Source organism: Hemitrygon akajei, chromosome 18 (assembly GCF_048418815.1).
Source record: "Hemitrygon akajei chromosome 18, sHemAka1.3, whole genome shotgun sequence".
Lineage (NCBI taxonomy): Eukaryota > Metazoa > Chordata > Chondrichthyes > Myliobatiformes > Dasyatidae > Hemitrygon > Hemitrygon akajei.
Genome location: NC_133141.1, coordinates 3,055,959 through 3,072,301, shown reverse-complemented (window position 1 = coordinate 3,072,301; position 16,343 = coordinate 3,055,959). Strand labels below are relative to the sequence as shown.

At 42.8% G+C, this 16,343-nt stretch overlaps 1 protein-coding gene across 1 annotated transcript in view; it reads right to left on the bottom strand.

Annotated features, from left to right (window-relative positions):
• Nucleotides 1–16,343, bottom strand: part of LOC140741028 (integrin alpha-8-like) — a 157,045-nt gene that overhangs the window by 119,083 nt on the left and 21,619 nt on the right. The window contains exons 2-4 of the mRNA XM_073070660.1: nucleotides 9,071–9,201; nucleotides 2,971–3,068; nucleotides 832–1,000 (exon numbers count right to left, since the gene is read on the bottom strand). Of these exons, the coding sequence (XP_072926761.1) occupies nucleotides 832–1,000; nucleotides 2,971–3,068; nucleotides 9,071–9,201 (398 nt within the window). The remainder of the gene's footprint in view (nucleotides 1–831; nucleotides 1,001–2,970; nucleotides 3,069–9,070; nucleotides 9,202–16,343) is intronic.

Genomic DNA, 16,343 nt, shown 5'->3' with positions numbered 1-16,343 from the left:
TTACCAGTAAACTCAATGACAAATTAACCATCCCTATCTGTTGACCTTCTCATTCATTCCCCAACAATAGGAGGCTGGGATTTTACCTCATGATCTCCCTACACGTTAACAACTGTGACTCTTCCACTCTAGCTCATCGGTTTTTGAGTCATCGAGAGATACAGAACAAAAACAGTGTTTTTGGCCCACCCCGTCCATGCAAATCATCAACCACCATTTTTACTAATCTTACATTAATCCATTTTCAAAAAATTCCCCAACATTCTCATTAATTCTACGCCAGCTTCCACCACTGACCCATATACTGGTTAATTTACAAACCCACACATCTTTGGGATGTGAGAAGAAAGCACAACATTTGGAGGACATCCAATGGTCACCGGGGAATATGTTGGCCCCTGCTTATTAATTCTACTCTCCTGATTTTTTGTTTTCTGTTTTCATTAATTCTCTTTCCACTCTGTTTTATTGTTTCATCTCTGTTGTTGAATCTCCAGTTTCCACCCTATTTGCACCTTTCCCCTCCTCCACCCCCTCCCTCTGTACCTCAGCCTCCTCTGAGTTCTCATCTCCTGCTGGAAGCCCACTGCAATCACAATTGACCACAGACACGTCTTGCAGTACAATGGACATCACAAGTGCTTAATCTATATATTTCATGCCCATTGCACAATGCAATTCAATCTAACTAGGTGTGCTTTAACAATAACTGGACTGAAATAGGAACCCACATGCAGAACAAAGCTTTATATGAATCTTTATAAATATTAGAAGGCTTCAGTTTTATGAACATTCTGAAATCAGTGGATTTTATGCTGTACATTCTCTTACCATTTTTTATGTGTACTTCCAAAAGATTGGAGCGGCAGGGAGAATATTCTGCATAGGTGCTGAAATTCTTGGATGCTACCAGGCATGAGCCCACTGGTGTACTCCCACTAGTGAGGTACCCTGTGTAGGTTGATTTCACATACTTCCAGCGATACATTGGCGCACAGGCCTGCAGAGTGAGCACACATCGACTGAATGGAGATTTGGAAGACAGCGTGAACAGCACAGATTGATCAAATAATTTATCAAATTAGTTTTCTGTAAGAGCATTGAAATGATGTTGTCCACATATATTTTCTTTTGTTCATAGGCTATGCAGGTTGATCTATTGCCTGTCCCTAATTAAGCAAGAAAACAATTGAATGGATTTTGTACCTCAACTGCTGATGCTTTCTTCCTATGACAGTGGGAGCAAGAGCATTTCAGGACTTAACCTTCCATCAGTGCTAACGTTAAGCTTAGTTGCATGGACCCTGATGTAACATTCTTTCAGAGGCCACTTTAGAAGAATGAAAGCCAAGCGACTGTGGGGGAGTCTAGGACAAGAGGGCACCACCTCAGGATAGAAGGGAGTCCATTTAAAACAGAGATGCAGAGAAATTTCCTTAGCCAGAGGGTGGTGAATTTGTTATCACATGTAGCTGTGGAAGCCAGGCCATTGGGTGTATTTAAGGCAAAGCTTGATAGGTTCTTGATTGGACATGGGGATGATTCTGGGAATAAAAGGGTTAGCATATGAGGAGCATTTGGCAACTTTGGGCTCGTACTCACTAGAATTTAGAAAAGTACGTGGGGATCTCATTGAAACCTATTGACTGTTGAAAGGACGAAATAAGATGGATGTGGAGAAAATGTTTCCCTTGGTGAGAGTATCCAGATCTAGAGGGCACAGCCTCAAAATTGAGGGGTGACCTTTTAGAACAAAAGTAAGGAGGAATTTTTTTAGCCAAAGAGTGGTGAATCTGTGGATTTCTCTACCACAGACAGTGGTGGAGGCCAAGTCTGTGGGTATATTCAAAGCGGAAGTTAATAGATTCCTCACTGATCGGGCCATCGTAGGATATGGCAAAAAGGCAGGTGCATGGGGTTGAGTGGGATCTAAGATCACCCATGATGAAATGGCAGAGTGGATTTGATAGGCTGAATGGCCTAATTCTACTCCTATGTTTAGTGGGAGCAGGTGGTGGATGGTCATACAAGCAGCTGGTGCATATCACAAGCCCTGGTTATATGACCACTGACACCAGGCAGACAATCTCTGAAGAGTATTGATAATGGCTGGGGTCACCCGTCTGGTAAAGATACTGCCCAGAAGAAGGTAATTGTGTCCTGCGGGGGGTGTGCCTTATTCTGATTGTCGAAAGTCACTTCCATCGTGATTGGTTAGTTTAGAAACTGCAGCTGTTTTTCCCATTGGATAGCTGTTTAGTGTCCAATTTCAAACATCCTGGGTATATAGAGAGCATGTGTGGGAGGATCTCCCTTTCCCTTTGTTTAAGCCAAGCGTCGCACATGACCGTTGGGAAGGTATGCTCTGTATGCACTTTGAACTAAGTATGTTTGTTGAATGTACATATGTCTATTGAGTAGTCAGCCTTGTAGTGTCTGTAACTTGGGGAACATGAATGTTTGGTTGAATTTTTACTGTTTGTAACTAAATGATTAATATACCTATTCACAGGGAGTGTTTTCAGTCTCACTTGTTAGACCCACAAACCTAATTTAACATTACAAATAGCAAACTACTTCTGTAGAAAAATTTGCCAAGAACAGTTAGGTTTATGGATAAGACCATGATCACCATTTCATACAACATGGCACATAATGATAATGACATTCAATTCACCACGCTTACACATGAGAAAATATTAAACTAGACTGAAAAAAGAAAATAAACATTACCAGTGGCTGAAAGAAAGTTCATACTCCAAACAATTTATTCCCTTGTAAATATGATAATCAAAGTTTCACTCATGCAAAATCAGAACAACAAGATTAAAACAGAAAATTAATTTTCTGTGATGTTCATGCCTTTCCCCTGAGTTGATTTTTGTACTGGGTTTATGCTCAAACACATCTGTTCTTGGGCTCAAATGTGCAGGAAGTTTCACTCTGCCATCAGCATTCAGATAAACTAACCACAATTTTGTCCTTGTGTGCTTTGACCGTTGCTCCAAACCATTGGTTGGATTTATTTTCCATCAGAATCTCATATGTGCGATTAATGTATCGGTCACCTGCAGGAAAATAAATCAAGCTACTTAAGCACTGCATCAGTGTTAATAGACAAAAACAATCATCTAACTGGTAAACACAAAATAAATATTAAATAATTACATCCCCTACCAGACTTTATATCCACCCTGATCCTGACCATGTTTATCTCCAGTACTTCTTAAAGTTATTTCTATTTTTCCTTCTATAGATCCAGAATTTTACTATTCAATGGACTAAATAAATATTTTCTAAAGAGACTCGCAAGGCTATTTGGTGATGGAGGATATCACAATAAAGCTCAAACATCTCAACGTGAATGAGTAGAGGTATGGGGGGGGGGGGGGGTGCGGTTTCTAAGAAACTAAGTAGACCAACAAATAATGTTCAGAAGAGTAGCAGAGACATGGCTTCTCCTGATTAGTTGGTTTCAACGTAATGCATAATTACAGTTAATGTCTATCATGACCTATGCCTATCATTTCAATATATCCCTTGATACCTCCATTAACAAATAACCTATCATATGCAAATTTGAAAATTCCAAATCAGAATCTGGTTTAATATCACTGGCATATGTTGTGAATTTTTTTGTTTTGTGGCAGCAGTACAATGTAATACATGATAATAAAAACTATAAATTACAAATAAGAAGCATATGGTGTATAAATTAAATTAAATAAGTAGTGCCAAAAGAGAGGGAAAAGTACTGATGTGGTGTTTATGGGATCATTGTCTTCAGAACCCTGATAATGGAGGGGAAGAAATTGTTTCCGATTCATTGAATGTGTATCTTCAGGCTCCTGTACCTCCTCCCTGATGGTAACAATGCAAAGAGGGCATGTCCTGGGTGATGGGGATCCTTAATGATGGGTGCCGCCTTTTTGAGGCATTGCCATCTGAAGATGTCCCCAATGCTCGGAAGGCTAGTGCCCATGATGGAGCTGGCTGAGTTTACAACTCTCTGCAGCTTTATCCAGTCCTGTGCAATGGCCCCTCCATACCAGACACTGATGCAATCAGTTAGAATGCTTTCTATGGTACATCTGTAGAAACTTGTGAGTGTCTTTGGTGACATACTGAATCTCTTCAAACTCCTAATGAAATATAGCCTCTGTCATGCCTTCTTTGTAATTGCATCACTATGTTAGGCCCAGGAAATGTTCAAGCACCCAGGAGCTTGAAGCTGCTCACCCTTTCCACAGCTGATCCCTTGATGTGTACTGGTGTGTGTTCCCTCTACTTACCCTTCCTGAAGTTTACGCTCAATTCTGACATTGAGTGCAAGGTTGTTTCTGCAACACTACTCAACCAGCTGATCTATCTCACTCCTGTACACCTTCTCATCACCATCTGAAATTCTGTCAATAATAGTAGTGTCATTGACAAATTTATAGATGGTGTTTGAGCTATGCCCAGCCACACAGTCCTGGTTATAGAGAGTAGAGCAGTGGGCTAAGCACACACCCCTGAGGTGGCTAGTGTTGGTTGTCAATGAGAAGGAGATGTTATTTTCAATCCACACAGACTGTTGTCTCTCAGTGAAGAAGTCAAGGATCCAAAGTCTCTAAAGCTTCCACATCTTTCCTACAATGAGGCGGCCAGAAGTAAAAACAATAGTCCAATCTGAAGGAAGGTGCCTCTGATATTGTAGCACTCCTTCAGCAATTAATTGAAGTAACAATTAAGATTAACTGCTCAACTCTTTGGATTTTGGCTCAAAGGACTATTACCAACTAAATCATGTTGAATTCTGTTAAGCCATTTTAAATGTTCATTTTCCTCACACATCATTCTTCTATCTTTGACTTAAAATGTCTTGTTTCCTGGAAGCTCAAAACTTTCCCCTTCTTCTTTGTAAAGCTAACTCTGGTATCACTGAAATAGTCCCCCTGCATTCACTTCCCATTTCTACTCCTTTCAGTTCATGCAGCTTAAACCTTTACTTCACCATCCTCTTCTACTCTGTGGACAATGATTTGAAACCCCTCTCAACCTCATTCTCCTGCCTTAACATCACTCACTATTTGAAGAATATACCAAAGTTTAGGAAATTTGAGTCCTTAGCACTACAACATTTTTAAACAGGGATGAATTTCATTCTTGTCGTGAAGTGGCAATAATACAGGATTGAGGAACTCAGCTGAGTTCCTCCAGCGTGTTGTGCGTGTTGCTTTGATGCCAGCATCTGCAGAGTATTTTGTGTCAATAATACAGGATTTCTGTCTGTCTTACTCACCCCACCTCAATTTTCAGAATCCAAGGTCATTTTAAATGGGACATGTCCTGACATGCTTAGCATTCCCCATAGTTCTGCAATCTCCCCCTCCCCTCCCCCTCATTAATACATTAACCGCACAGCCTCAGTGACTTGAGTCCAATCATGATCCCCAAAATCTACATGGAGTTTACAATTTTACCCCGCCAAGCTAGGGAAGTAATGTCATCACAGTCCATTCCTAGTTCAACATCTTTATAATTCAATTAAAGTTGATAATTACTGACCTTAAGATTCGTACTTCCAGCAGTCAGGAAGAAGCTGAACGGGTTGGGGTGAGAAAGGCTAAGGAGTTGTAGTTAAAAATATTAAGCTGAATGCAACAGGAGTGTGAATGGCATGGGAAATGGAGAGGCTGGGATACTTCACCTGCCATCTCTCAGAATGTGATCTATTCCGAGAGCAGATTGGGAGGCAGATTTTGGAAAGGTGCAAAAATAACAGGGTTGTTATCATGGGTGACTTTAACTTCCCTAATATTGATTGGCACCTGATTAGTTCCAAGGGTTTAGATGGGGCTGAGTTTGTTAAGTGTGTCCAGGATGGATTCCTGTCACAGTATGTTGACAGGCCGACTAGGGGGAATGCCATACTAGATCTAGTATTAGGTAACGAACCGGGTCAGGTCACAGATCTGTCAGTGGGTGAGCATCTGGGGGACAGTGATCACTGCTCCCTGGCCTTTAACATTATCATGGAAAAGCATAGAATCAGAGAGGACAGGAACATTTTTAATTGGGGAAGGGCAAATTATGAGGCTATAAGGCTAGAACTTGCAGGTGTGAATTGGGATGATGTTTTTGCAGGCAAATGTACTATGGACATGTAGTCAATGTTTAGGGATATCTTGCAGGATGTTAGGGATAAATTTGTCCCGGTGAGGAGGAAGATAAACAATGGTGGGGTGAAGGAACCATGGGTGACAAGTGAGGTGGAAAATCTAGTCAGGTGGAAGAAGGCAGCATACATGAGGTTTAGGAAGCAAGGATCAGATGGGTCTATTGAGGAATATAGGGTAGCAAGAAAGGAGCTTAAGAAGGGGCTGAGAACAGCAAGAAGGGGGCATGAGAAGGCCTTGGTGAGTAGGGTAAAGGAAAACCCCAAGGCATTCTTCAATTATGTGAAGAACAAAAGGATGACAGGAGTAAAGGTAGGACCGATTAGAGATAAAAGTGGGAAGATGTGCCTGGAGGCTGTGGAAGTGAGCGAGGTCCTCAATGAATACTTCTCTTCAGTATTCACCAATGAGAGGGAACTTGATGACGGTGAGGACAACATGAGTGAGGTTGATGTTCTGGAGCATGTTGATATTAAGGGAGAGGAGGTGTTGGAGTTGTTAAAATACATTAGGATGGATAAGTCCCCGGGGCCTGACGGAATATTCCCCAGGCTGCTCCACGAGGCAAGGGAAGAGATTGCTGAGCCTCTGGCTAGGATCTTTATGTCCTTGTTGTCCACAGGAATGGTACCGGAGGATTGGAGGGAGGCGAATGTTGTCCCCTTGCTCAAAAAAGGTAGTAGGGATAGTCCGGGTAATTATAGACCAGTGAGCCTTACGTCTGTGGTGGGAAAGCTGTTGGAAAAGATTCTTAGAGATAGGATCTATGGGCATTTAGAGAATCATGGTCTGATCAGGAACAGTCAGCATGGCTTTGTGAAGGGCAGATTGTGCCTAACAAGCCTGATAGAGTTCTTTGAGGAGGTGACCAGGCATATAGATGAGGGTAGTGCAGTGGATGTGATCTACATGGATTTTAGTAAGGCATTTGACAAGGTTCCACACGGTAGGCTTATTCAGAAAGTCAGAAGGCATGGGATCCAGGGAAGTTTGGCCAGGTGGATTCAGAATTGGCTTGCCTGCAGAAGGCAGAGGGTTGTGGTGGAGGGAGTACATTCAGATTGGAGGGTTGTGACTAGTGGTGTCTCACAAGGATCTGTTCTGGGACCTCTACTTTTCGTGATTTTTATTAACGACCTGGATGTGGGGGTAGAAGGGTGGGTTGGCAAGTTTGCAGATGACACAAAGGTTGGTGGTGTTGTAGATAGTGTCGAGGAAATTGATAGGATGCAGAAGTGGGCTGAGCAGTGGCAGATGGAGTTCAACACGGAGAAGTGTGAGGTGGTACACTTCGGAAGGACAAACTCCAAGGCAGAGTACAAAGTAAATGGGAGGATACTTGGTAGTGTGGAGGAGCAGAGGGATCTGGGGGTACATGTCCACGGATCCCTGAAAGTTGCCTCACAGGTAGATAGGGTAGTTAAGAAAGCTTGTGGGGTGTTAGCTTTCATAAGTCGAGGGATAGAGTTTAAGAGACGCGATGTAATGATGCAGCTCTATAAAACTCTAGTTAGGCCACACTTGGAGTACTGTGTCCAGTTCTGGTCGCCTCACTATAGGAAGGATGTGGAAGCATTGGAAAGGGTACAGAGGAGATTTACCAGGATGCTGCCTGGTTTTGAGAGTATGGATTATGATCAGAGATTAAGGGAGCTAGGGCTTTACTCTTTGGAGAGAAGGAGGATGAGAGGAGACATGATAGAGGTGTACAAGATATTAAGAGGAATAGACAGAGTGGACAGCCAGTGCCTCTTCCCCAGGGCACCACTGCTCAGTACAAGAGGACACAGCTTTAAGGTAAGGGGAGGGAAGTTCAAGGAGGATATTAGAGGAAGGTTTTTCACTCAGAGAGTGGTTGGTGTGTGGAATGCACTGCTTGGGTCAGTGGTGGAGGCAGATACACTAGTGAAATTTAAGAGACTACTAGACAGGTATATGGAGGAATTTAAGGTGGGGGGTTATATGTGAGGCATGGTTTGAGGGTCAGCACAACATTGTGGGCCGAAGGGCCTGTAATGTGCTGTACTATTCTATGTTCTATGTTCTATGTTCCTTGCCATGTTTTGCCTCACCTGATCTCATTGTTTATTCTCAAGTAAGATGGATAATATAAAGCTCCAGCATGTAACTGGACTTGCCTCTTACACAGTGACAATTAATCCTCTATTCTGCAAAAAAAAATTCTCAGAGACATAGAGTCATAGAACACTATAGCACAGAAATAGGCCATTCAGCCCATCTAGGCCATGCCAATCTATTAATCTGCCTAGTCCCATCAGCCTACACCGGGACCATAACCATTCATACCCCTCCCATCCATGTACCTATCCAAATTTCTCTTCAACGTTGAAATCGACCCCACATCCACCACTTCTGCTGCTAGTCCTTGTTAAACAGATAAGGCAACTCTCCAATATTCTTTGATGTTGTTGGTGTTTGACCTACCAGCCCATCTCATCAATGGAACCAAATGTGTTGGACCAGCCAGCATGAGGCTCTGTTCTCATGTGGGCAGACACCTGTAACATCTTATCAAATGTCCCTTTCTTTGAATAGATAAATATATTTGTAAATTGGATCTTTCAAAATAAATGCATTTTCTATATTCATATAGTTCATGATTTTCTGAAAATCCCTTTATGCAACAGATGTTGTTAGTTATAGATAGGGTCACATAAACTAGTCAGTAAAAGGTAATACATGGACATTTTCAGTTTTTGATCCATGGTGGTCCCTAGGAATCATATATCAATCAACAGAAAAGTGATCAACTTCCAACCACTGTTACATGGAGTTAGTAAGTCATGGAGTACCTCAAATTTACAATCACTCCAATGGGTCCGGATATTGTAACACAAGAGGTGACAACCTTCACCCTTGCTGAGCTCACTGGTGAGCAGACATCTTACCTTTGTTATCAAATGGTATTAATGTACATAGACTTCCATTAGACGACCAAGGGCAATGAAACACTGCTCCGCCTTCTGTAACCTTTTCTTGGGTTGTATTTGCCTTTGGAGCACCGATAAGGACACCTCGACTGGAAACAGGGAAAAAAATATCTTAAATGTGGTTATCTGACATAATACCTTTCACATAGTTTTGGTTGATAATCACTCTGTTAGCTCTGACTTCACTAAAATGAAGACCACTCAATATGGCCCCTTTAAGAATGACAATATTTAAATACGGCATGAATCTTAAGGAGTCCAATTTGAAAAAAAATGTTGCAGTACCATATGTTAACCTGACTTAGTTAAATTCAGTGTGTCTGTAAGGTGCACACTTGGTGATTGACTCATAATCGGATGCATGATCATCAGATAAGGCAACTCTTCCAATATTCTTTGATGTTATTGGTGTTTAACCAACCAGCCCATCTCCTGAATGGAACCAAAAGTGTTGGACCAGTCATCAATGAGGCTCTGTTCTCATGTGGGCGGAAACCTGTAACATCTTACCCTGATGGGAAATGCCATCCTGGCTGGATAAACTGCAAAAAGATAGGAATAATTCCAGCTCGCAGCTGGTGTTCACCAAATCGTCACTCTGACAACAATGCCTGAACTTTCTGAATCTGGCTAAATGTGTACTGTCACCATGCAGAGTGATTATCCATTCTGTATCAAGCTAACAGAAATTTACCGGATTTCATCTAGAGACTACAGATGTGATAATGGGTTTCTGCTTGGTTCAAACATACTTGAGAAAAGCTGACATTTAACACAATTGAACTGTTATCTGCGTGACAGTGGTATACACACTAAATCATGATTAAAGAAATTGACAGGAAATCGTAACACAGACTTTAACAAAAAACTGTCCTTTTGAACTTTTCCTTGCATCTCATTTGGAGATGCTATCTCAGCTTCTCTTTTTTGTTTCTTACTATTTTACTTTTCATTCACTTCTGAGGTGTTCTTCTGATAGAGCACTGGGAGCTACTTACAAAATTGTCAACAATTTGGATTTTTCTGTCCAAGGTTCAAGAGAACTAATTTAGAATTAATTTGCTTATCTTCTTGACAGCCATCCATTGACAAAACACGGTTCTCTACTACAGAACATAGCTCTCCATAGAATTTGATGGCCCTGTAGAATCTCCCAGCCCTTGCATTGCTGTGTGGCCCTGCTAAGTGATAATACACTTCACATTGCACGAGGTTATCATCTGGGATTACAGATACTGGTTTAATAAAGAATGGAGGGAGACATTAACTCAGTGGGAACTCAAGGGGAGGATGGGTGTTTCACAGGTGCACGATTTAGTAGATCTGCTGCCTTGCAGTGCCAAATTTCTGGCTTCAATCCTGTCCTCCAGTGATGTCTGTGTGAAATTTCCATGTTCTCCTTGTGACAGGTTAGTTTTCCACTGTATGGTTGTTCACATTCCAAATAGGGTTAATAGGTTATTTGTGTCTTGTAGGTAGGTGAATGGTATCAACTGGAATAGTTAATAAATAAAAAATGGATAAATATAGGATTAGTGAAAATGGGTTGCCTTGGCACTGAATCACTGAGCTGAAGGGCCTGTTTCTATGCTGTATTTCCCTAATATAATACAGCTCTTAGAAGTAAAACTCAGAACAATTAGTGTTGCTGAAATCAGTGGAAGCACTCATCTTGTTATGATCATTCTCTGGGTGATTTACAAAATATCTCTTGTTACAGGTGGCTGAAACAGAGAAACATAGAAAAACATAGACAAGCTACAGCACAATACAGGCCCTTTGGCCTACAATGCTGTGCCAAACATGTCCTTACCTGAGAAATTACCTAGAGTTACCCATAGCCCTCTATTTTTCTAAGCTCCATGTGCCTATCCAAAAGTCTTTTAAAAGACCCTATCGTATCCGCCTCCACCACCGCCGCTGGCAGCCCATTCCACGCACTCACCACTCTCTGAGTAAAAAAACTGTGAAGACAGTTTTTACTCGGGGTAAAAGAGAGGCAAGAGGGCGCAGGCACGTGACGTCAGGCAGTAGAGTGCGAAAGATTTAAAAAGAAGACCGCCATATCCAGCGGGCAGTGGAGTGAGAGGCAGCAGAGTGATAGGGCTTTGGCTCAACGGGCTTAGGCAGTAACGGGACGAGGCGAGGTAGGTTTACCGGTGTTATTTGCGGAAAGGAGGAAGTATGTGTATGAGGCCAGTTTTCTGTGCTCGGTGTCAGGTGTGGGAGGTCCTGGAGTCTCCCAGCCTCCCGGATGGCCATATCTGCACCCGGTGCGCCGAGCTGCAGCTCCTAAGGGACCAAGTTAGGGAACTGGAGATGCAGTTCAATGACCTCCATCTGGTCAGGGAGAGTGAGGAGTTGATAGAGAGGAGTTACAGGCAGGTGGTCACACCAGGGCCACGGGAGACAGACAAGTGGGTCACAGTCAGGAAGGGGAAGGGGAAGAGTCAGGTACTAGAGAGTACCCCTGTGGCTGTACCCCTTAATAATAAGTACTCCTGTTTGAGTACTGTTTGGGGGAGACAACCTACCTGGGGGAAATGACAGTGGCCATCCCTCTGGCACAGAGCCTGGCCCTGTGGCTCAGAAGGGTAGGGAAAGGAAGAGGAAAGCAGTAGTGATAGTGGACTCTATAGTTAGGGGTTCAAACAGGCGATTCTGTGGACGTAGGAAAGGAACTCGGATGGCAGTTTGCCTCCCAGGTGCCAGGGTCCGGGATGTTTCAGATCGCATCCAAGATATCCTGCAGTGAAAGGGAGAACTGCCAGAGGTCGTGGTACATATTGGCACCAATGACATAGGTAGGAAAAGGGAAGAGGTCCTGAAAAAAGACTACGGGGAGTTAGGAAGGAAGTTGAGAAACAGGACCGCAAAGGTAGTAATCTCGGGATTACTGCCTGTGCCACGTGACAGTGAGAATAAGAATAGGATGAAGTGGAGGATAAATGTGTGGCTGAGGGATTGGAGCAGGGGGCAGGGATTCAGATTTCTGGATCATTAGGACCTCTTTTGGGGCAGGTGTGACCTGTACAAAAAGGACGGGTTGCACTTGAATCCCAGGGGGACCAATATCCTGGTGGGGAGGTTTGCTAAGGCTGCTGGGGAGAGTTTAAACTAGAATTGTTGGGGGGTGGGAACTGAACTGAAGAGACTGGGGAAGAGGAGGTTGGCTCACAAATAGAGAAAGCTTGTGGACAGTGCGAGAGGGAGGATAAGCCCAGGAGATAGAGAAGGGATGTGCTCAGACCAAAGGCTTGAGATGTGTCTATTTTAATGCAAGGAGTGTTGTGAACAAAGCGGATGAGCTTAGAGCGTGGATCAGTACTTGGAGATATGATGTGGTGGCCATTACAGAGACGTGGCTCAGGGGCAGGATTGGTTTCTTCAAGTGCCAGGCTTTAGATGTTTCAGAAAGGACAGGGAGGGAGGCAAAAGAGGTGGGGGGGTGGCACTGCTGATCAGAGATATTGACATAGCTGCAGAAAAGGTGGACGCCATGGAGGGATTGTCTATGGAGTCTCTGTGGGTGGAGGTTAGGAACAGGAAGGGGTCAATGACTTTACTGGGTGTTTTTTATAGGCTACCCAATAGTAACAGGGATATCGAGGAGCAGATAGGGAAACAGATACTGGAAAGGTGTAATAATAACAGAGCTGTCGTGATGGGAGATTTTAATTTCCCAAATATTGATTGGCATCTCCCTAGAGCAAGGGGTTTAGATGGGGTGGAATTTGTTAGGTGTGTTCAGGAAGGTTTCTTGACACAATATGTAGATAAGCCTACAAGAGGAGAGGCTGTACCTGATTTGGTATTGGGAAATGAACCTGGTCAGGTGTCAGATCTCTCTGTGGGAGAACATTTTGGAGATAGTGATCATAATTCTATCTCCTTTACAATAGCATTGGAAAGAGATAGGAACAGATAAGTTAGAAAAGCATTTAATTGGGTAAGCAGAATTATGAGGCTATCGGGCAGGAAATTGGAAACTTAAATTGGAAACAGATGTTCTCAGGGAAATGTACAGAAGAAATGTGGCAAATGTTCAGGGGATATTTGCGTGGGGTTCTGCATAGGTACATTCCAATGAGACAGGGAAAGGGTGGTAGGGTACAGGGACCGTGGTGTACAAAGGCTGTTGTAAATCCAGTCAAGAAGAAAAGGCGGCGTATGGTGTATTGGCCTTCATCAATCGTGGAAATGAATTTAGGAGTCAAGAGGTAATGTTGCAGCTATATAGGACCCTGGTCAGACCCCACTTGGAGTACTGTGCTCAGTTCTGGTTGCCTCACTACAAGAAGGATGTGGAAGCCATAGAAAGGGTGCAGAGGAGATTTACAAGGATGTTGCCTGGATTGGGGAGCATTACTGATGAGAATAGGTTGAATGAACTTGGCCTTTTATCCTTGGAGCGACGGAGGATGAGAGCTGACCTGATAGAGGTGTATAAGATTATGAGAGGCATTGATCGTGTGGATAGTCAGAGGCTTTTTCCCAGGACTGAAATGGCTGCCACAAGAGGACACAGGTTTAAGGTGCTGGGGGGTAGGTACAGAGGAGATGTCAGGGATAATTTTTTTACTCAGAGAGTGGTGAGTGTGTGCAATGGGCTGCCGGCAATGGTGGTGGAGGCGGATACGATAGGGTCTTTTAAGAGACTTTTGGATAGGCACATGGAGCTTAGAAAAATAGAAGGCTATGTGTAACCCTAGTAATTTCTAAGGTAGGGACATGTTTGACACAACTTTGTGAGCTGAAGGGCCTGTATTGTGCTGTAGGTTTTCTATGTTTCTATGAATATAAAAATGGAGTTTAGTACATCTAGTCTAATGGCTCTTATATCTTTCTATAAAACCTAGTGTACTGAAGACCTCTCTTTATATTAAAGTATCTGAAACAAATTTCATCAGGGTAGCATAGTGCTTAGCACAAAACTTTACAGTGCCAGTGACCAGGGTTCAATTCCCATCACGGTCTGTAAGGAGTTTGTACATTCTCCCCATAACTGTATTGGTTTCCTCTGGATGCTCTGGGTTCCTCCCACCATCCAAAGCCATACTAGTCCGTAGGTTAATTGGTCATTGTAAATTGTCTCGTGATTAGGCTAGGATTAAATAGGGGGATTGCTGGGCAGCGCGGCTTGAAGGCTGGAAGGGCCTGTCCTGTGCTGTATCTCAATAAAAAATAAACTGGTCTGAACTAGTGAATGTTTTAATGGCTATTTATTTGGTAGGAAATGATTAATTAACATATTTATTTGCATTTCATTTGCTTGTGTCCCTCCTGTTAACCTTCACTATACTCCACTTCAGAATGTCCGATCAAACTGACAAAGGATTCTGTTGACCAGACTAGGAAAGTCATGGAGCAGAAACTGACTTGGTTTGCAATAACCACTTTAATTCCTGATTCCATTAGGGGTCTGGCAAGGTAACGGTACATGTAACAAATGGAAATATTTGGAAAAATATCCGTCAGCTGGCTTCCCTTGGAATCTGGCCTATTGACGTCAGTGGAGCTGAATTTTAGGTGCAGAGTGAAAGGGGAAGTAGGACATTCATGCCATAGGGATAATATTAGATCAACTAAGGGTAAGGTTATAACTGGCCAGCTGATTGCTCTGAGAATGATGGCATCACAGATCATGCAAATGCATGGTGTGAATGTATTATTTATTGCTATACAGCACCACCTCAGAGACAATCTCTTTAGGCGATTACTGGATTAGTTTGGAGTGACTTGTGCCACATGGGCACCAGCAGGCTGTTGAAAATGCTGAAAGTCTCAGTAGGTAAAACAGCATCTGGTGGAAAGAAAAATGGTGCATTTTTCAGGTCTGGGACCATTCGTCAGAACTGAAAATGAGAGAAATCAAGCTGTTCCACGTGGCAGTGAAGGTGGGGAAGAGCTGTGAGTGAAATGATGGGAGTTTCTGTGATGGAGCTATTTCTCTCAGTTCTGTTGCAGGGTTTGAGACCCAAAATGCTTCTCTCTTTCCACAGATAATGTCCAACCCGCCAGGCTTTTCCGGCATTTTATTTCAGACTTACAGCATCTGCAGTTTAAAAACAATCAGGAGCAGACTGCAGTATGACACCTGGTTTAGGAATCTGTTTGGGTGCTTGCCAAGCAGCTGGGGGTGTTGAGTTGTCTTCTCATCCCTTTGGCCACAGGGGACTCAGCTGACAACTATGATTTCATGGCAAGGCTGATGTAGATAGTTGATAGGAAGCATGGAAAAGTCCACCACCATTCACCTGCAGAAAGTTGTGCAGAGACTGGAAGATAATTTGCTTCCAGGAGAACAAACATACTTCTTTGCAAGGACTTAGTTAAAATCTCATCACATAATAGCATGGTGTCTTTCTGCTCTGCTACTGTTTGACACTGATCCATTTGGAACTTGAGGCTTTTAAGGATCCTTAGAACAGAAAAAGATGTGTACAGTCGGCCCTTTTACCCACGGATTCCGCACGCGCGGATTCAACCAACTGCAGATCAGGAAAACCCAGAAGTTCTCTCTCCAGCACTCGTTGTTTGAGCATGTACAGACTATTTTTTCTTGTCATTAGTCCCTAAACAATACAGTATAATGACTATTTACATAACATTTACATTGTATTGGGTGTTATAAGTAATCTAAAGATGATTTTAAAGTACAAGCAGTCCCCAGGTTATGAACGAGTACCATTGCTGAGTCCTTCTTTAAGTCGGATTTGAAGTCGGAACAGGTACATCCGGTATTTTTTAGCGTCAGTTAGTCAAACGTTTGTCTTAGTATGTAGTATATATTTTACCTTTCTATGCATATAAAACACTTAAGAAACGTATGTATTTCAATAATTAAACCACTGCGTTGCTTAGTAATGATTGTAGCTTTCATCGGGGCAGTACCATTCACATGCTCCATTAAAATTTTTCCGATCGTTGACCGACTGTAGCCTAACGCTTTTCCAATGACCAATGGCGTTTCACCTCTTTCTGATCGCTTTATTACTTACACTTTATTTTCAATCGTGATCATCATTATTTTCATGAACATAAACACTGTAGATTCAGAGCTGCACCACTGGGTCCTAATATCCACCACACTGAGACAGGTTAAATAAGGTCTGGGATTCTGCTGGGTCCTAAAGACTACCATACTGAGACAGGTTAAATAAGGGATTTGAGCATCTGTGCTTTTTGGTATCTGCAGGGGGTCCCGGAAACAATCCCCCGCGGATAAGGA